We start from the raw sequence: 22,141 nt of genomic DNA, 5'->3' as shown, positions 1-22,141 counted from the left end.
CTTGTGCGAGTTATAGTAGTTTTCAAAATCAGCACTGCTGCTATATTGAATTGCGTGATGCAGGTGAGACGGCCAGAGGCATTCCACTTGTTTATTTTTCTGTTTCCACACAAGCAAACTTGTTCCAAAGGTTCTATTTTCCTTTAATTTCCACTCAAATAGAAATTTCATCATGAGTGTATATATTCCCCACTCCCTTCAAATTCTAACTCTCAATTCTTTCCCAATTTCTTTGACTTTCTCACACCCAAGCACACCCACGTGCACACACCCTTCCAGACAGATTATGAGACAAAGGACAACACATTCATGTTAATCACGAATCGTGGCACTTTCGCACCAACTTGATTTATTTGTATAATGTACAAACACACAAGACTTGCCCACCATGCATTTACTGTCTTCATCAATAGCATCGTCGTATTCGCGTTCAAGATAATTTTTACATAGTTAATTCTGTGGATTTATCTAAAACTTCACATGAAATTGTTTAAACAAGCTTTATGTTGACAATACTGCTTATCAATACCTTGGAGCCTATCACATCACCATTTGCCACCCGATAGTGTGCCAAGGGGCATTGTTTAAAGAGTTGCAGATAATTTTGCCAAAGCCAAATCTTTTTTATTGCAGAAATCTTTTCAGCTTGGCCCTGGCTGACACAACGGTACCTCTGCCTAAGTCGACCTTCCATACATCAAAAAATCGCAAAAGTCAAAGCAATTTTTTTAGAGCGGATTATTCAAAACATGTTATATACCTCTACACAGTCAAATTTTGCCCAAGTCAAACATATTTCTCGATCTGGTCCCAAGAGATTCGACCTGGGTAGAGTTACCTGCAAGTCTTATCATTGTATTCTAAAGCCAAATTTATAGCCTTAATATACAATTAACAATTTCTCTGGTATTTTTCTTGAATGAACTGGGAATTTGGAATTTTAAACAGGGCCTTCATACAGTGTATATAAAGAAATCTGATTAAAATAAAACACACACATATCAATATAGGAGGTGTAAAGAGTCATTTTTACATCGCCTACAAGCATATTAACTCTCTGTATTGTGGCTTTAGCCATGGGTCAGTAAAAAAATTATAATGCTTGGATTTAAAAAGTTAACAAAATAGATATATAACCAATTGAATGTAGAACTTTGAAGTTGACAAACGTAAGACGATGACGTCATCGCAAAATATTGTCAATGCCAACATTACAATTGTGATTGATACATGCATCTTTTGACTTTCTCAAATCAAATGGACTTTTACACAATGCCCAGTATCGGCAATCTAAAGGCGACTGCACACCTTACGATTGGTCTGCGACCCGATTTCAGAATAAAATGTAGTAGAATTTGATGCTAATATTGAGACATGGAATATCTTACTGTGTAATGTTCTAAATCATCGTACGAATACCTATGTTCAAATCTGCGACTATGCTTTCATCCTTCTTAGAATAAAAGCAAATTTAATATCTAGTCGTAATGACGTCATAGCAGTCGTACGATTGGCTACGATTTGAAACTAATTTGGCCTTTACTCCAAAATAAAGGCTTGCAATCTTTCAAAATGGTTATATCAGTATTCTTTCAATTCATTTGAATTTAATCTCAAATAAAATGATATGTTCCATTCACATTTTCAGAAAATGAGCAAAATGCGATTTGTTCCAAAATCGGATCGCGAACAGTCGTAAGATGTGCGGTGGCCTTAAAGATTGTCTATTTTGACTAAAGATTTTTCATTGTTCAAATTGAGGATAGCGAACACAATATGAGCACAAGTCCATATAAAAAGCTGTGCGCCAACTTGTTAATTTCAATGTTGAGTAAAATGATAGAATCAAATTGTAATATTTAACATAATACTTCAGTGCTTTTATAGTGCACAGCCGGCTCATGCCAGTAATGTAAAAATGCCGTTAAAACACAAGTGTGCCCCCCCCCCCCCTTTGAAAGTGGGGACTTTTTTTTTGCTTGTCAATTTTTTTGTGGACGAAAACGTACTTAAATTTTGGTTGAAAACCTTTATTTTTTGCTTGTCAAATTCTTCCTCGGGGAAAATGTGCCCCCCCCCCCTTGGAAAATCCTGGATCCACCCCTGGTTAAGCCATAACTTTAAGGCGACCGCACACCTTACGATTGGTCTGCGACCCGATTTCAGAATAAAATGTAGTAGAATTTGATGCTAATATTGAGACATGGAATATCTTACTGTGTAATGTTCTAAATCATCGTACGAATACCTATGTTCAAATCTGCGACTATGCTTTCATCCTTCTTAGAATAAAAGCAAATTTAATATCTAGTCGTAATGACGTCATAGCAGTCGTACGATTGGCTACGATTTGAAACTAATATGGCCTTTACTCCAAAATAAAGGCTTGCAATCTTTCAAAATGGTTATATTAGTATTCTTTCAATTAATTTTAACCTCAAATAAAATGATATGTTCCATACACATTTCAGAAAATGAGCAAAATGCGATTTGTTCCAAAATCGGATCGCGAACAGTCGTAAAGTGTGCGGTGACCTTTAGACCAGTTTGAATTAAACCCAAGGTAAGAATACAGGCCAGAGAGTCTTGTTCCATGAAAGGCAGGATTTCAAAGATTCTAAGATTAGTCATTTACGGAGCATGCAGCATAAGAAATATTTCATATAACCCGTCTCTTTTTATTCATAAGATTTCAATTGACATATATCATCAACGTCACACAAAAAACTGGCGTTAAGTCCTTGGATTTCACATCCACAAGAGAAAAGAAGGAAGCATATTTGTAAAAAAGATGGATAAAATGTTAAAGGAATATCTATCAAGAGCATCCATGGAAAAATAAAATGAAGATAGGTGACAAATTTTTGAGCTTCATTTCAAGATTTTACAGCCGAATTCAAATTTTATACATACATAGGCATACCAAATCTAATCAATTTTGGAACACTTTATTATACAATTTAGTAGTTCATATTGTAGGCAGCCTGCTCATTTCCGGCGCAATCGCATGATCAATAGCTAAGATCTGAGGGGTGGGGGACCAAATAAGCCCCTCTCCACCACTACTGGGCTATGCAATTCCAGAATATAGCTTTATGGGATAAGACATGACGACAAAGAGCATTAGAATTACAGTATCGTTACTCAACGGTTACATACAGGTCTGGGGACCCCTGCAGTATGTTGCAATCAATCCCAATTCCCCAAAAATCACATGCAACTTGATTTCCGACAAATCAGATGCTTGCATTTTTAAAAGTTGTGATCAAATGCAACTGTTTTGTGCAAACAGCCCCTGATCACATTATACTCTGCTACATACAAAGAAAGACAGAACAATACCACACAGAGGTAAATACAGAGCGACAGAGCTTAATATTGACATATGCAATATAAACATGAGTAAGATTGCTTGAAATACGCATGTTAAGACAAATCAAGAGTACAAATATATTGTCTTGTACAGTGTACAATAAAGAATGCCCAGTAAAGCCAAATCAAAATTCTATTCACAATAGTTTTTCGAAAGATACAAATCCATCTACAAGTAGTCTACTGGCACAGAACCTGATTGAAACATTGAAATGGGTCTTCACACAAGACTAGCACATATGAAACTTGCTGTTTCACTGGACAAGTCAATGTAGGCTGCACATTCAGACTCTTTAATCTCAAGTGAAGGGTTTGCACAGCAGACTAATCTACAAGACAGAATACACACCTATTCATTCACATAGAAGAGAGTATTATCACAATTGTTGATTTATTTTGTAAATGAAATTTTAAGAAATTTGCAGAATATGATTGCAATGTATTCATGAGGTCAACATTGCCTCTAGATGGACATGTACTTGGGATATATTCTCAGTAGGAAATATGATGTTAATATAAGTTGACAATAATCACCTAATCATAATTACCATTTGTGATACTCAAATATGCAAAGAGAAGCCCTATTTGCTATTATGGAACATGTGGTGAGAATGGCAGTCGCATGATTTTTGAGCAATTTCCAAAAGAATATTGCAAAGAGCAATTATGATTAATTAACATTTCAATTCAAGGAAAAAGATGGGAACATATACAGTATTGCTGACAATAAACAATATAATATTGAACACACATATGGAAGTACCTTAAGCTGTTGTGAGCATCTTCATGCATACTACTAGTAAGTAGTATTAGTAACTAGGATTTTCAGGAGAAGGTGGCGGCGGGATTTACCATGCTACTTTACAGTTTACAGATAAATGCAAGTTGTGGTAAAGGTAATAATAATAATGGCATATTTACTCAGGGTAGCTACTTCAGTTCTGAAAACTGTTCTCCCAGCAGGCCATGCTATTATTGTTATTACCTGGCGCTAACTGGGCTGCCTCGGCGCTCAAGCGTTTAAGAAATTTCATTTATCTTTTACACTGATGAGAAATTAATCAACAATGACATTTCAACATAATTTAATATTGTAAAACCTGAACTATCATTAAAAGAGAATGATAAAACAAACAGCAAAATTCTGACACACACACATTTTTTCTACTGGAAATATTAATATACAGATTAAAAATAAAATATGGAAAACAATTAATATTCTAAATGCAGGCATATTGCTATTCCTCAGGTAAAAAAATCTTCACATTCTTTCTGAATGTGGTAAATAGTCCGACTTCTGTTTGTATCTAACAACACTATGCATCTCGTTTTCAGCAATTCACGTTTGTGTTTCAAAGTTCATTTTCGTGACCAAATTCAATTGAAGAACTTGCTTTTAAATATTCTCCTTTTTAGGTCTTCTTGTTACACTTGCTCTAGATAAACAAAACTAAATTCTGTTTTTTGTTTTTCTTGTTAGACATGAACTTGATCGCAATTATGTGTACCTTGTATTTCTATATATTTCTTCCTCAATAATATTTGTTTTACCTTTGACATATAAATACCCAGACCCGCTTACTGCCATATCAAAGGAAGCCGAATATATAAAAGTAGTGCATGATAGCTTAAAAGCCATCCCAATCAAAGCAAAAAGTAATAAGAACCTGAGTTCAGTATCATTTATTTTAAATGCACGGAATTCCTTAATATAAGGTAAAATATTGTCAAAATGAAAAACACAAATAATTATTCTATTCGGACAGAACAAAGTGGTTGAATATCCCTTTCTATTTAATTCATGTGACATTCATATCAATATGGATATCAACGTGATGCTAAAGGGAATCTAGTAAAATTTACATAATTTGAACAGAAGTTTCTTGGGGCGCATATCTATGAACCTACTGAATCTATATTTTCAAGCCGTTGTATGTTGCTATCATCCTTCCTCCCTTCTTTCCTCCATTGCTTCTTTCTTTGATTTTCTCTTTATCGAAGGTGCAAAATCCCCGGCGCTGTTGGACGGTTTTGTACTTGCTGCCATCTTTTTGGAAGAGCCGTGGTGTAGTGGTTCTGACTCTCGCCTTGTCAACAGAGGGTCGTGTGTTTGAATCCCACCGCGGTCTAGCGTCCTTTGGCAAGGCGTTAATCCACACTTTGCCACTCTTGACCCAGGTGCTAAATGGGTACCCGGTAGGATGCGAACGATATTGTATGTTTGAATCTGCCAGCGCCATAATGACGCTGCGATGAATGCAAGGAATGCTCCCCAGGGAGTGGAAATTGTGCACTTTTCGTGCAGAATTGAAATCTAATGACCGGGGTAATATGCTGTAAAGCGCTTTGAGCCGTTCTGGGAAAAGCGCTATATAAAACTTGGCTATTATTATTATTATTATCTTCATTACGAAGATCATCCAAGTAATTTGCATGCAGCTGTCAATCATCAGCCAGCCTTACAGCACAGTGCACATGTACTGCACTACTTTTGGCTACATTGGCGTTGGCCCAATCATCTGCTGACGTCACCTCGCACAGCCGAAGGAGGTTGAGCCATTCTGCCCAGATCTTCTAACAGCAGCCGAAGCATACGCGAACTGAGTATAATTGAGTTTGGGCATTCGGAACATGGCATCTGCGTACGCGTCATATAACGGTGGTGTCAATGGGCAGCTAGCGCTTTCCGCAGCGCGTGCATATGTCTATAAGTGCCCTCTTGAATTTGGGGATCGTGCACCTTTAAAATGAAGAGTAACAACTGGTTCACATTGGTATTGTAATAGAAATTCTCTTTTTAAAGATTAAATTAAAATAAGTCATTATCATCACACCCATTATTTTCAAAATAATTTCCTTCGATTCAATAAGGTTATAGAGAGAAAATATGCCTGCAATACAATCAACATGACACAGTTTAAAGAATAATTACACGATGCGAAAGCATTGGATTTTTTTTTTCAAATTGCCAGAAATATAATATGAACTGTACATAGAATGATCACACATTACAACAGCCAATGACCAGCCACCCCCAAACTGACAATAGGTTGCCAGGGAAGGTTCTCTGTAAAATAGCCAAAATAATAAGCCTGTTCACGGTTGTAAACTGCGCACGAGCAGAAAAAGGTCATTGGAGACAACCATGAAGGTGGCTTTCAAATTCACTGACATAGGCATTTGTGATTTGATGATTATTCATGTATTCCTTTCAAAATATTTATCACATCCAAGCTGAAGAGTAATAAATAGAGCCTTCATAATCACTGGTATTTGACACTAGCCTAAACAATAGTCAAATGTGCCAAAGGCAGACAATAAACAGATTTCCAAACTTTATCCCTGATGTACTATTCTAGTCACCTGGTCTATACAATGCATTTTGTTCTTAGAATTTGAATACTCTACCGGTAAAGCTTACGCAACATCTACATTTGAAAATGATAGCGCTTATCCTAATGAAAAATCACAAAGGCCATTTGAGAAAAGTTGATCATGAGCTAACCGTGAACTGGCTTATTATTTGGTCTTCAAAAAGAAAAATAGAATATTAGCCCATAGAGTATTTTTTCTTCATACTGTCAAAATTAGAAGTTGCAAAGCTAAATAAAAGACGATATACAAGATTTTTTGGGGGGACACTATCCCCCCCCCCCCCGACTGCTGCAAAGTTTCACCAAGATTGCACAAGTGCACATCTCATGCTTGAGTGCACCCCAACTTCAAACCTTGTTTTCTCCTCATTTCCAAGATCTCCCGTTGAAATTATTCTTTTTCCAATCAAGTACATGAGTGGGTTATTGTTGACCTATTTTGACAATTTATATATATCATGTCAAAGCCTAAGATGTGCTTTTTTTAAGCCAAATGGATATCTCATTAATAATTTTAGGTGATTTATTGTTGGTTTAGGGGTGGCAGATCACAAACGGAGATTATCTCATTGTGCCGCTAGCTTCGCCTGACGTCTCGTTGTGACTCCCGTTCTCTGCTCAGATGGAACAGGTTTACTCGTAATGTCGAACGTGTAAATACCAAGAAATTGAGATACCTGATTACAGAGGCCGATGCAGTAGCGAATAAGGTCACACGTACACCAAATCTGAAAGAAAGAAAATGAGAGAATAGTTTTTAGTAGTGTATCCTAGAGACCGAGCAAATACAACTCATATACTTATCTCTTCGCAATATTTATGAAATCTGGGCAATATGGTTTTGTCAATGACCTGCTCAGATGTGTGATATGGGTAATAATACATCATATTGCATGGTTGGTGTATATGACCAGCGTTAAGTATACTCACCAATGCTAGCCATAATACATAGTCTTCTGAGATCAATGTATCCAGGTATATTGCATTATATTGCTTCATTGGTGGATACGAAGAGTGTTATATTGCATTATAATGCATGGTTGGTGTATATGACAAGGGGCATATTGCATTATATTGCATGGTTGGTTTATATGAACAGAGTGTAGGTATACTCACCAATGCTAGCCATAATACATAGTCTTCTGAGATCAATGTATCCAGGTACTGGTTTAAGAAGAGAAGACCTGGTCCTATGAATGCTGTATCCAAGAAATTTATCCCACTTCTCGTCATATGAGCAACCTGGGGGGGGGGGGGGGAGGGAACAGCCTTATTTGGTTATAATAATAATAATAATCATAAGAGGCATTCGTATACCGCCATCAATCTATTCCGAGGCACACTATTATCATTACCCAGCGTCAGCTAGGGCTGCCTTTCAGCGCTCAGTACATTCAGAGAATCATGCCTACTGGGTACCCATTCACCTCACCTGGGTTGAGTGCAGCACAATATGGGTGAATTTCTTGCTGAAGGAAAACACACCATGGCTTTGAACCAATACCCCTCTGACTGGAAGATTACAGACAACTGTGTATTTATTTAGCCTTAGATATTTACAACAAGAAATAACATATTTTTTACTGTTTCTTTTGTGACTCTTCCTGCACTCTGCAAAACGAACCTTTCCATTTTCCCTAATATCGATGACATGTCAAATGTACTAATCAAATGTAGTATTGCAGATAGTGCAAATTTTTCTTTTTTAGAGCCAAGAGTCATAACCACTACAATACGACGCCCCCAATATCATAGTATTCATATTTGTTAGTACCGTAAGTAACGGTGTATTAACCGCACCTTTTTCTCGGCGGGACAGAATCAAAAGTCGGGGGTGCGGTTTATACACGGTGATAGGTCTGAGCCAAGCCAATCTCGGCCCGATACCACTACCAGTTTACAACTCCCGTCGGGTGGCCGAGCGTAGCCGCTTGGGGCAATGCCGTTTAGAGGGGCATGAGCCGCGGATGTAAAAGGGAAGCAACTATGACTACCGGTATCTACCGTAAATGTCCCTCAAAGTTAGATTACGGTAACAAACGCACCTACCTTCATGAAACTGACATTTTGAATGGTGCGACTTTGTCTTTGTTGTCATTTATTAGTCAACGCGGCAAAGTTCAGACGCTAATCGACAATCGACCGAACAGCACGGTGCGGCTAGCCGAATAAGACACGCATATGTTTATCGCAACGTCAACGTAAGCTGGCGCTTTACCTTTCCGTGGCTGTTAAAATGTTTGACAAATTATTGGTATCATTTGACAATTTTGTGCCATGAGGAGGGAGGTAAACGGAAGAAAGTTTCATGAACTTCATGTCATAATTTCAATTTGACTCATTTATTGATTACCTGTATTATTATTTTGATGTTTTCTGTCACGCATTAAGCAAATTTTGGAACAGAAAGAGAAGGCCTAATGGCGTTATGAACGAGCATTTTTTTTCTTTGTCATTCCTCATCTTAAAATCAATCTATAATTTTCCTCTTTATTCTTTCGTTCATTTCCTTATTTTTGATTTTTTTTCTTAATATGCAAGAAAGAAAGACAAATTATTTATCTCGAAGTCCTATCTCTCTTCATCTCATTCTTGCTCTTAAATTTCTTCTCTTTATCATTTCCCCACGTTACCTTTTTTCTCTGTGTTTTAAACTCCAATTTCTTTCATTTGCCTTTCCTTCATTTCTCTCTATCATCCATCATCTTAAAATCAATCTTCAACCCCCGTCTTCATTCCTTCCGACTTTTTTAAAATTATTATTATTCATTTTATTCCCGCCTAGAGCTCCCATTGAAAATACGGTATACCGGTACTAGCATTTTTTTCCTATTTGCTGTCTGTAAGATACCGCCACACACGTACTGAGAACTACCGGTAGTGGTTCAAAGCAGACAAGAAAAACACCTGAACAAAATCGCAAATTTCTTGTATCTTGAACCTTCCCATATTCCCGTGTCTGAAATTCATGTCAAGACATTGAATGCTAGACAGAATTCTGAAAGCAAAAGTGGGGCTGTGATGCAGGAATTATGGTATGAACGATCTTCTCGAATGGGTGAGCCCCCATGTTGATGCTGGTATCGGTACTTGCAAGAACACCGGTACCATATGTGTGTGTGTGAGGTGAGTGTGTAGTTGGCCAATAATGTCGGCAATTTGCAGATAAGTGACGAAGCGCTGATTTCCCATCATTTTTTCTACCAGTAATACCGGTACTTTGATATTTTTTTAAATTTACATTTTTGGTTCTTGACTCTTTCTTTAATACGCATATTAGAGATAGAAAGTCAGTTTGATGACTTTTTTTTTGGATGATTTTTTTTTTTGGATGATTTTTTTTTTTTTTCATCCGAAAATGGGGGGTGCGGTTAATACACCGTTACTTACGGGTATACTGTTTAGCACACAAAGAAATATCAGTGCATGCAAACAAAAGTACGCCAGTGGAAAGAACCGGCACAGAAAACCTCCCCAAAACATACAATGTAAACAACGTTTTAACATTATAGGTTTCCCATAATGTCCACACAGAGTAAGAGCAATGCCTAAAAGTCAAACTGGTCTTCAGATTACAGGCAATTGTACTATAGTCGTGATACCTACCACTAATTTAATAGAGATTTTTGCAGAGAGCATGCCAAACATTAACATGTACATACAAGGCTGTCTTTCGAAGATGGCCGTCTTTGACTTTTGCCATATGGTAAAGTAGAGCAGCATGACGGCGCCAATGTGGAAAAATGGTGTTATTACACTGGTGTCCTGAAACGAAAATAAACAAAAGAAAAAAAACAATAACAATGTATCATCATCATCAATTTAAATGGTAAATGGTGGTGATATTTTTACCTGATTTAAGAAAGCATGAATGTTTGTAAGCAAGCAACCAGAGGACCGACAACTTAAGGTCCTCTCGAAGGGACCTGGTAATGAGGATTAATGCCTTATCAAAGGGCACCCGTGCACCAAGTGGGAATCGAACCCAGGTCATCGGGATCCGAACCCCCCACTCTATCGACCGATAATCCCCTTTTTGTCTCCATGGACGAGGGTGGCCGGATTCACCTCACACTTGCAGGAAGTCGCCCTTGCCCCCTCCCTCTTCTTTGCCCGATTCAGTGCATTCTCCATCCTCAACCTAACCCTCCTACTCTTCTCCTACACTTGCCTCTTCCGTGTCTTCTTTAGCCGTCCCCTTCTCCTTGGACCACCTACCTCGAACTCAAAAGCCCTTCTTAAAACATTCCTGTCATCCATCCTCAGCACATACCAATACCAACGTACCCCATTCGCCTTCGCCAACCAGTCCACTGCTTCACCATGGTTTCATTCAATGATAATTTATGGTTCATGAATATTACCAAAAGAACAACACAATATCAACTTAAAGACAAAAAATGATGAATATAACATATCAAAATAAACAGAACACGTTTCATCTTCATTCAATGATAATATTTATGGTTCATGAAAATTACCAAAAGAACAACACAACATCAACTTTAAGACAAAAATAATGAATAGAACATATCAAAATAAACAGAACATGTGTCAAGGTCATACACCTCATCCTTAGCCTAAAAGTGTAAAAATACAGTGTTAGTTTATTTTCAGACTTTCCAATGTCAGATAGTTATTACATGATATTAATTTACTTTCAGCTTTATTAAGATAAACCAACTCAGCCTAAAAAAATTATTGTCCTTAAATTGCGACTACCGTTAAGAAGTCTATAGCTAGAGAACTGGTGACAGGAGGCGCAATAAGCATGACTTAATCACTAAACCTTTTATTTGTGATAGCTTACCGCGACTGTGGATCCATTACGACCTTTGCCCCCTCCAAAAATGACCCTTACGTGATTGTAGATTCCAAACCATGAACCTAAGAGACCGGATATGGTGGTTACTGCTTTCACCTCTGCATCCAAAAATGGGATCTGAAATAATACAACGCATTACAATAATAATAATAGTTACATTTATATAGCGCTTATTACACTTTGTTTCTAAGCACTTTACATTGCGATTATTATTACCTCGGTCATCGGATCCTGGCATGCCCGCACACAATGTATGCCCTTTCTCCACTCCCTGGGGAGCATTTCAACAAGAGTTCCAAGACTCAATTGCTTGACATACTACATAGGCATTCTACCGGGTATCCATTTAACACCTGGGTGAAAAGTGGCAAATTGTGGATTGACGCCTTGCCGGAGGACGCTAGGCTGCGGTGGGATTTGAACACACAACCCTCTGAGAAGAAGACCAAATACGAAGCTATACTTTTTCCTAGTGAGAATATTTTCCCTCATTGCTACATGTACGCACTTCGGGCAAAATATAATCCCTTGGGGAAACTCTAGGTAGGCAATATCTGTATATAGTTACTATACCTTTTTAATCCAGACGTCTGGTCCAAAGAAGGCTGCAGTGAGATAAACAGCGCAAAAACCTAGTTGTCCTTCTGTAACATCTAATCTGTATATAAGAAACCAAATTTATGCATGACCAAATAAGACGTGAATAGCAGTTGGGGTAACAGAACTGAAGAAAAAAAAAGGGCATGTGTCAAGCGTCGTTGCAAGGTTCCATGAGACAACATCCCTGGGCCCCATCTTACAAAGAGTTACGATTAATCCAATCAACCTCAACTGTATGGAATTCCATCCACGCACCATAATTTTTTCTATCGGAAATTTGCACAATAGTAAACAAAGAGAATCACACTAAATCTTCAAGGAAAGAGAACGATGAATGTATGATTATAACATATAACTAGAATTTTTTTTAACATTCATATAAAAAAAAAATGAACATATTTGCATTTTAGATGTTGGCATTGCTGGCCATCCATAGTTGTGGTTGATCGGATCAATCGCAACTCTTTGTAAGACGGGGGCCAGGTGTCTTTGTGCTAAACAAACATGAGAAGAGAATCATCAGTTGTTCTTCCACCAGTCACTAGCAATTTCTTGGTGGTGGGCCAGCAGTGCAAAGCACCACATTCCCTTCTGGTAACAGCAAAATAATTGCTGGCTACCCTCTTCCTTTGGATATAGGCTACTTGGTTGAAATCCAAGCAGGACCCTTCTTTGATGCCTTAGAACAGCCATACAAGCATGAAGGGCTCGATTGTCATCGTCGTCATCATTATTGCAGCAAGTGACTGATTAGCTTAATAGTACCCTAGCTTAAGATATTTTGTGTGAATGCATCTATGATGTAAATAAGCCCTATAAAAAGATTATTAAAATTCATTCAGGATCTAGAATTATTTTTCCTCTTACAAATACAAGTACTGTCCTAATCATTCGTGTAAATCCTTAGGATATGGAAAGCAATCACCTGAGAATATTAGTCTAATTGGTTGCTTTAATTGCTGCCATAATGATGACTACAGTCAGAAGTGTCCATATGGATGCTCAAGTTAAAGGGGAATCCAGCCTTGGCCATAACATGTTGTGTTGGGAAGGAGAAAAATAAATTAAACAGAATGGTGAAAGTTTGAAAGAAATCGGACAAGCAATAAGAAAGCTATAGCTACTTTAAAATTGAGATCACTAATACTATGTAGATTTCAAATTGGCAACTGGGTAAGTAAATTATGACCAGGGGCAAGGACAACTTTCCCATAGGCCATGTACTTTATTATCAGGGATTTGTGGTTTCTTCTAAGTACCCATTCCCCTGGGGCAGTAATCTTAATATAACCCAGGTAGTATATTGTTTTATGTCCTGATGAAAGAAAAATCTAATTTGAAATAAAACTTTTGGGGAAAATGACATTTTAGCCATAATATGTACTGGAGTACATGGAAGAGTAGTCCTTGCCTTACATCACTATGACATCCCATATGCGGCCAATTTGAAGTCTCCATGGGTATAGTGATTACCAATATTTACAACTTTTAAAAATTCATAACTTTCTTGTTGTTTGTCCAATATTGTTCAAACTTTCACCGATCACCTTGTCTGATTTTTCTTTTTCTTATAAAAACAAGTTTTTATTTGGGTTGGATTCCCCTTTAATACTGTAGGGGGAGGGAAAATAATCACTCTTCACTTTTAATGTTCAGAAGCCATAATGATGATGCTTATGAAATAAACGTTTTAACCTGTTGAATACTGAATTCTGTCATTCCCATAGACTTTGTACAGGTATAACCCAGTTCCAGTAGGCAGCGGGTTAAAGTTTCTTCTTGAAACATTATTGCATCCACAGACAGCATGCGGCAAGAAAACCATTACACGGTCTCGGAGTGATCTCGCTCCAAAATTCCGCAAAACAGCCCTGGAAAATCCCCATTCACTGCAAGGTTAAAGGACAAGTCCACCCCAACAAAAAGTTGATTTGAATAAAAAGAAAAAAATCCAACAAACATAACACTGAAAATTTCATCAAAATCGGATGTAAAATAAGAAAGTTATGACATTTTAAAGTTTCGCTTAATTTCACAAAACAGTTATATGCATATCCTGGCTGGTATGCAAATGAGGAGACTATGACGTCATCCACTCACTATTTCTTTTGTATTTTATTATATGAAATGTGAAATATTATAATTTTCTCCTCATTGTCAAGTGATACAACGATTAATTCCTCCCTGAACATGTGGAATTAGCATTGTTTGATACTATATGGTTCATTCAAGTTGGTCCTTATTGTCAAATCTATAAAAAATGAAATATTGTATAATTCAGACAATAAAAAACAAAAGAAATAGTGAGTGATGGACATCATCGACTGACTCACCTAGTTGTGCATATCACTGTTTTGTGAAAAATAAGTGAAACTTTAAAATGTCATAACTTTCTTATTTTACTTCCGATTTTGATGAAATTTTCAGCACTATGTTAGTTTGATTTTTCTCTATTTATTCAAGTCAGCATTTTCCTTGGGTGGACTTGACCTTTAAAGCTTTTTTAATGTTGCAGATTTACTCAGCGTTGCGAAAAGTAGCCCCCGAAAAGAAATCTTTCTTTTTGCCTGACAAGTAGGGCCCCAATAGCTAAGAGTTTTGTAAATCTCCACAAAGTTATATTCTGTATCTTCAAACCAGGGGAAATAAAAATTCACACGGGGATGATTTAGGCCCCGAAAATATTCAAAAGAGCACTGAAAACTAATTAAGCCAAGCCCGTAACACAAACATTCGCAATGATCGTAAAACATTTTTCTATGATTGATTGCATTGACTATAATGTACAATCAATCACAAAAATCAAGCGTACGATCAATCGCTAACTTTTGTGTTACGGGACTCCGGAAATCTCCATCCATCACAATGTCAAAGCTTATCCAATGTTGTAGATTTAAGCAGTAGGTTGTGTAAAGTAGCCCCCGAAAAAAAAAAACTCGAACAAATCCGAACTTACTTTCCAAACTTGAGAGTTCCACAGACATACGTCTGCCAATGGGCCGTGAAGTAGACAAAGCAAGCTGTTCCACACGTCAAAAAGGACAGCCATGGATGGGTCCCAAGCTGCATTGCAGTACATACTCCTATACTCACATAAACTGCAGAGGATTGCAAAGAAGGACGATAATTAAAAAACAAACAAACAAAACAACGCAGTAATAGCATTACAACCAGGATCAAGTCAAATGCATTTTTTGCTTGGTTTATTCAACTTGTAAGATGTGCATTGTATTGGCATGGTCATTATGTTTATTTGCAACTCATAGCCCCTCTGGAGTAAGTACCATCTCGAGAGTGAGACAAAGTATCAAATATGTCAGCATGCATCCACAGAGTATCCAACGATCTATCATAATGTCATGAGCTGACAGACAAGGTATTAAATTGAGAAGTCCTGTATCATGGTAATCTTATTCCATAGTCCCACAGCTTGAAATCTTTTTACAAAAGTTCTTAAACTGGTTCATTGTCAAAGAATTTGTCTACTTTCTCTTTGGTATCATTCCCAGTTCATATACAACCAGTTCTTTGAATAACTATTTGGTGATTTTGGTCAAAATTAGCGGTTTAGCCTATTTAACATTTTGTCTAAATTCCAGTGTCCAAATAAGGATATTTAGTCTATATGATTTAATGAATTGTTTAAGATCCACATTTTTAATTCAATACAATGCAAGAAAAGTTAGTGCTCAGACAAAGTGGGAATTAGACCATCTGGCCATTAGACAGTTAAACCATGAGTGGACCAATGTCCCATTTTAAAAAGAATACAATGTAATTATAACAAATGCATGATAGATATACAACAAGTTTACTATCACCAGCCAATCAAATCGAATGATATCAGTAGCTTTAAACTGCTATTGAAAATTTTTTGTTATGAAAACAAGTTTTATGAAATGCCTGGGCCAAGAGATGGTCAGATCAACGGCAAATGGGCTCAGCCATGATGGGGTTAATAGACGATAAGCTTGTAGACCAATTGGATCCAACCATGGGGCATGGTTCGAATGAAGAATTCAACGGAGCAAGGCCATTTTTTTAACAATAGGGCACTTAAAAGAAAGGGATGGCAGCGTTCACTTGAGGGGCATCAAAGGCCATCAATAATCAAAGGTACTTTTCAGTGGGACACATGTACTGAAATACCAAAGGGCACCAAGGCCTCAGGCAAAAAGGGCCCTTATTTTGGCCTGAAGTCGAGAAGTATTTCGAACCTTGTGTATCAAGGACATTCTGAGGGTTATTGATTTTTCCATAAAATTTTCAACCTTTTTGTACGTTCGACCCCATTATTCTCCATTCTTACTTCACTTAATAAACTGACCCAAGTCATGGTCATTTGACGGCATTAAAGACTAAAGTGTATGATGCCCAAATGGAAGAAGCCAGAGTGTGCATTGAGAAATTCTCATCCCTCAGCCTATGGAGTAACCTCTCAATGCTCCCCAAGATATCGTCACTTTACCCCTCTTCACTACCGACCCATCTTCGATCAGCTGTGATCTTACGCGCTCAGCTGCTTACGTCCACTTATCCCACACAACGACGCCTAGTCACCATCGGGAAGAGCACAGACCCAACCTGCAAGCTCTGCTCTCTAGAAGAAGAAACCACTACCCATTTTCTTGCCTCATGTCCAGTCCTTTTGACACAGCGTCTGGACCTACTACAGCATGTTGAGAACCTTGACTTGCCTGCACACATCCTAAATGATTTCACTGGAAAAGACCCCCTCATCCTTGCATCCTCCATCCTCTTTCCCTCCTCCTCTGCTTCCTCTTTGACATGTCACTGCCTAAGATACATCTTAAAAATCCACCTATGTCGACAGCACCATCAAGAAAGGACCTGAACCTTGCGGCTTGCCGCCGATCTCCGAAGACCGGAGGAAGAAAATATACAAGAACATAAGACTGTCATAAGAACCAGAAATCAGAGACAAAAAGGTCCCACATACCAGGGTCGGACGTACATATTTCATGGAATTGCCCCTGAGGGCATTTGAGGCCACTGCCAAGGGTGGCCTTGGGTTAATTTGAGCCCTGAAGGGATTAAAGAGATCATAATCACCAATGGATACTGCATCACAGCCATGGTCAAAGAGTTCTCCGAGCTGCGTACTGGAGTTTGTTCGCCTCGCTTGCTTTCCATCTATGGCGTCCAGTGATTGGTATGCAAACAAGCACAAAGCTGCAAAGGCATACGCCCAGCGTGGAGCCTGTACATTGTAAGTAAAAAAAACAAACTTTCTTGATATTGATAATTTAGGACATAAATCAAGGTATGATGTGGGTCCATTGTCAGGGCACTTACATGTAAGCAAATAAAAGCATCAACATTTGATCTGGGATTGCTTAACATATATCAGAAATAACTGTGAAAGTTTTCTGTCATTATATTGTCTATTAAACATTACTTTCAATTTATGAAATACTGATTGCATAGTTCCTGAAAATGCTGGGTAGACTATGGGATATTTCATTATTCTGATTTTGATACGGAAAAAGCAAATATGGAATATTGAGCAAATACTGATTATATGGTTTTGTGATTTTTAATCAGAAAAACTGTTGTTTGTATCAGGAATGAAACATTTTAACCTAAACTTTGGAAAACACATTTTTTTTTCAAATAAACTGCTTTCTCTGAAATATATATATTTTTTCCCTTTTTATCTGCATTAATGGAAATTAACAACCTTACAGACTTCAAGATAAGATTAACTTTGGATATATACAGTAAGAAAGAGAATCACATGATCGTTGGGCTAATCACCAGACAGACAACTTGACAGGAGTACTCTAGGGATTGTACAAACTACAAAGGCAAGTAGATCTATTCTAGACCTAAGAAGACTCAAGTTTTCTTGAAGAGTTGAGTAGAAACTTCACATTAAAACATCTCCATCTACAGTAGTAGTACTACTACTACTACTACTAGAGGTGCTGCCCTGGTCAGAAAATAGGAGAGTTCATTCACCTGTCTGTTGGAAGACAGCAAGTCATAAAAATAGACAGTGAACTGGGCCTGGGGGGAATGGAGGTCAATGAATCTATTTTTAGCACTTGCACTCTCAATCCCCGAAATTGAAGTCTTTGTCCCGCAGGGGTAAGTGAAAAAAACTGTCCCCATAGGCATAAGGCATAAACAACTTAACAAGGACAATCCCAATTCATCAAGGCATGATTTGTCTGTTACTTTATGAAGATATCCTTGTTTTCTGGGACAATCCCAATTTTTGGACCAGCACTCAGCACCAGCTTTACGAATACGATTACGAGTACGACTACGATTTACTACGTCTACGAAGTACTGCTACAATGATTAATTATTGAAAGCCAGTGTTTTGATTCCCAGAAGGAAAAACCAGTGAGACCAGTAAGAATTTTTACTGGTTTCCAGTAGAATTTTACTGGTTTCCAGTATATTTTTACTGGGCCAGTTGATTTTTAACTGGACCAGTAAAAATCAACTGGAGACCAGTTCAAACAATTGCATTCCAGTTGAAGCAATTAGTAATACCAGTTAAATTGTTTTTCATCAAACTGGTGTTTCTGGTCCAATAAATGGTTTCCAGTAGATTTTTACTGGTTTCCAGTATTATGTTTACTGGACCAGTTGGTTTTTAACTGGACCAGTAAAAATCAACTGGAGACCAGTTCAAACAATTGCATTCCAGTTGAAGCAAAGTAGTAATACCAATTAAATTGTTTTTCATCAAACTGGTGTTACGGGTCCAATAAATAATCTCTTTATTTCAAGTCAGATCATTTGACGAATTATGGAAAATGAATTTTGCAATTCAGAGAAAGTTATTATCGTTATCATTATAATCATCATTCTTATAATTATCATAATTATTATTATTATGATTATTATGATCAAAATTGTTGTCACCATTCTTATTACTGTTATCATTGTTATCGATATTGTAATAATTATTATTAATATTATCATAATTATCAAGTATTAACATTATCATTAAAATAATTATTTCCTTTAATTATGATTAAGATCAAAGCAAGATATATTCCTCTGATATAGTCAACTGGTCTAAAGTAATTCATTGTTTGAAATTAAACTGGTCAAGACCAGTAATACCAGTAATTCTGATGATGCTGATCACGTAGTTAACCTCATTTGCATATTTCCTATTTTAAAAAGAAAAATCAGGATTTAGAACGGAATATCCTTGCAATGGCACCCATTGTTGTTTAAAAACTTTCCAAATAAGTGTGTGAACTAATTTACAATGAAAATGTGTAATTTCATATATCACATTTAAAATAACAGCAGAAAAATTAATTTACTAACCATCTTTTCCATCACATTTCACTGACAATGGTATATAACAAACCAAATGCATGTAATAAATTGATCCAGTAAGACCAGTACGAGGACCAGTTCGACCAGTTTGAGGACCAGTAGAAAATACCAGTAAAGACCAGCTTGAATTGGATACCAGTATGAAGACCAGTGAGACCAGAAACAAGACCAGTATAAAATTCCAGTAATTCAAGACCAGTTTAATTTTGAACTGGACCAGTAAAATTTTAACTGGACCAGTATGACCAGTAAGACCAGTAAACCGATGTTCCAATTTCCAGAGTTACCAGTTAAAATTATACTGGTCTAACTGGTCCAGTGGAACTGGATTTTCCTTCTGGGTTGTTCGGTTGAGTGATCAGCCAACTGACATTGACATATGCCATACAGTTTAACCACTGACAATTTCTTCATTCATGCAATTCCTAATTTAAATTGGTCTTGTATTTCATTTTCAGTCAATTTAGATCTCCATTGAGTCCATATTTTGCCTTTTGCCTTTTGCCTTTTTGGTTCACATTTTAATCAATTATTAACGTTAATCATTCTGTCAAAATTGAACCTGAACTTGAACTTGAGTTGAAGTCAAAGCCAAAATTCAAAGGAAAGAAATCAGCATGAAAGAACCTTAAGTTACACACCATTTCTGTTGCAGTTGGACAATAGAAAATAAGTATCAAAGTAGAGATTATGTTAGCGGTTAGCCCAATGATCGTGATGGTGTTCGGTGCGATGGTCCGCGGGATCTGCTCCACAAGCCAGCACCAGAAAACTTGCATGACGGGCTCCGCGAACGACTTCCCCTCGGCGCTGTATTTGTGCTCCTTCAGTCGCTTGAGTTGGGGCTGAGAAAGCACCTCCATGCCTAGAAAACTGTCTAGAACCGGTGCTGGTGACATTCTGAAAGGTGTGAGGACAAACTCCACGAAATATGGTGTCTGAATAATATTTCCAAAGAATTTACATGTAGCCGTAGATGCCGATATTCCTTCTCCTGCCCTATATACACAAACAGTGTGAATTTTGGGGCAGTTCGTCCTTTCGTGCATTGCGTATTATGCATGCTGTGATCCATCATGGCCACCTTCAACCCGACCCACCACTCTAGAAAACTCTTACAGTCCCACCTATTTTTTATCAATCATACTAATTTGGACAAATTTACGATACTACAATACTAATTAATTAGTAGGCCTATAGTATATCTCTATGTATAGTGCATGCTTCGACTACTGATTGTTGGCAACGTGTATTTTCATGAGTTTGCAGGGGTTCTTCACGGGTCCCATGGATAGGGCTTATATATTCAAAGAATGAAACACTATCCTTGATATATCAAGATATAGCTTTCTCACAAGCTCATGTTTTAAGTGGGAAGTTTACGTTCTGTAAGAACAAAAACTTAGATAAAAATACCACAACAACATTTTCGACTAGATATATGATTCTTTTTTTTTTTACTAGCTGTTATAGAAACATTTAAAAAAAGAAGTTAACTGGAAAACATTTCTGATACCTTAATTATGTTAATTTTTTGAAAATGTTATGTAATTGGGAAATGACCATTTAGGGTCCTATATATCTCACAAAATCATGTTTGAAGTGGAAAATTTTAAGACTACATTACTATTTGGCAGCTCTGTTGAGTAATGAATACTAAATACCACAATGATTTGGACCAAATAATGTTGTACAGTATTATTATGGAAATGTTATTTAAAACACTATAGTTGAAAAACGTTTCCGTTACCTTACAAAAATATTCATGAAAATATTGTGTGCTAGTTGAGAATTGACCATTGAGAATTCCACGGAATCAACCCAGTTAGTGCAGAAGAAAGTTTTAGTGGATGCATGTTCATGGGGGAGGTGACATAGCCATGGTTTATTTCCAATTTGTCCAATTGCCAACTCATCTACTCTCATTTGGTCTACCATCAGTTAGTCCACTATGCATATCATGGTATAATAGCCAATTCATCCACTCACCATTTCATCCAATAAGTTAACCAGTAGTTCCAATGGCCAATTAGTCCATACACCATTTTGTCTACTTGGATCAAGTGTTAATTGTGCAAAAGGAATGAAAATGAAATGGATATTAGACCAACTGGCTGAGACGAAATGGTGATTGGACCAAATGGTTGTTAGACGAAATGTTAATGGACAGAATGGCATTAGACTAGATGAAAGTAGACCATATGGTGAGTAGACGAATTGGCAATTTACCATAGCCACTGCAGGTCCTGCCCCAATCCCTCTTATGCGCTCTTTTGGAATTCCCTTTTTCAAAGACTGTGTTAAAAGGAACTTTATTTTGAATCCCCCAATTAACCTACATTTGTGCTTATCCTATACAAATAACTACAGCAGTAGCGTACCAAGGATTTTTCAAAGGGGGGGGGGGGGGGGAATTCGTCCGCCCAAAAATTTGACAAATGGACACAAACGGACATTTCGCACCAGAAAAAAATTGACAAGCAAAAAAAAAAAAGGTCTTCAAGTTCATAGCAGGAGGCCACTTGTGGCTCGTCAGTGATCAGTTATGACTCATCAGGGGGGGGGGGGCAGGGATACGTCCCTTGCATGGGTTGTGACTCGTCAGGGGGGGGCAGTCTGCCTCCCCCCCCCCCCCGCCATA

General features: G+C 37.4%; 1 protein-coding gene across 1 annotated transcript; it reads right to left on the bottom strand.

Moving 5' to 3' along the window:
• Positions 1-306: 306 nt before the first annotated feature.
• On the bottom strand, positions 307-20,533 carry LOC129268201 (cholinephosphotransferase 1-like). The gene is made up of 8 exons (XM_064104822.1): positions 20,142-20,533; positions 17,245-17,392; positions 15,128-15,269; positions 12,145-12,229; positions 11,557-11,688; positions 10,353-10,511; positions 7,863-7,988; positions 307-7,474 (listed from the first exon to the last, which is right to left on the bottom strand). Exons 1-8 carry the CDS (start codon positions 20,397-20,399, stop codon positions 7,313-7,315), a joined length of 1,212 nt encoding a protein of 403 aa, XP_063960892.1. The 5' UTR covers positions 20,400-20,533; the 3' UTR covers positions 307-7,312.
• Between the last annotated feature and the right edge of the window lie 1,608 nt (positions 20,534-22,141).

Source organism: Lytechinus pictus, chromosome 9, assembly GCF_037042905.1.
Source record: "Lytechinus pictus isolate F3 Inbred chromosome 9, Lp3.0, whole genome shotgun sequence".
NCBI classification, from domain to species: Eukaryota; Metazoa; Echinodermata; class Echinoidea; order Temnopleuroida; family Toxopneustidae; genus Lytechinus; species Lytechinus pictus.
The sequence above is the reverse complement of the archived record's forward strand: the minus strand, read 5'-3'. Positions and strand labels throughout refer to the sequence as shown.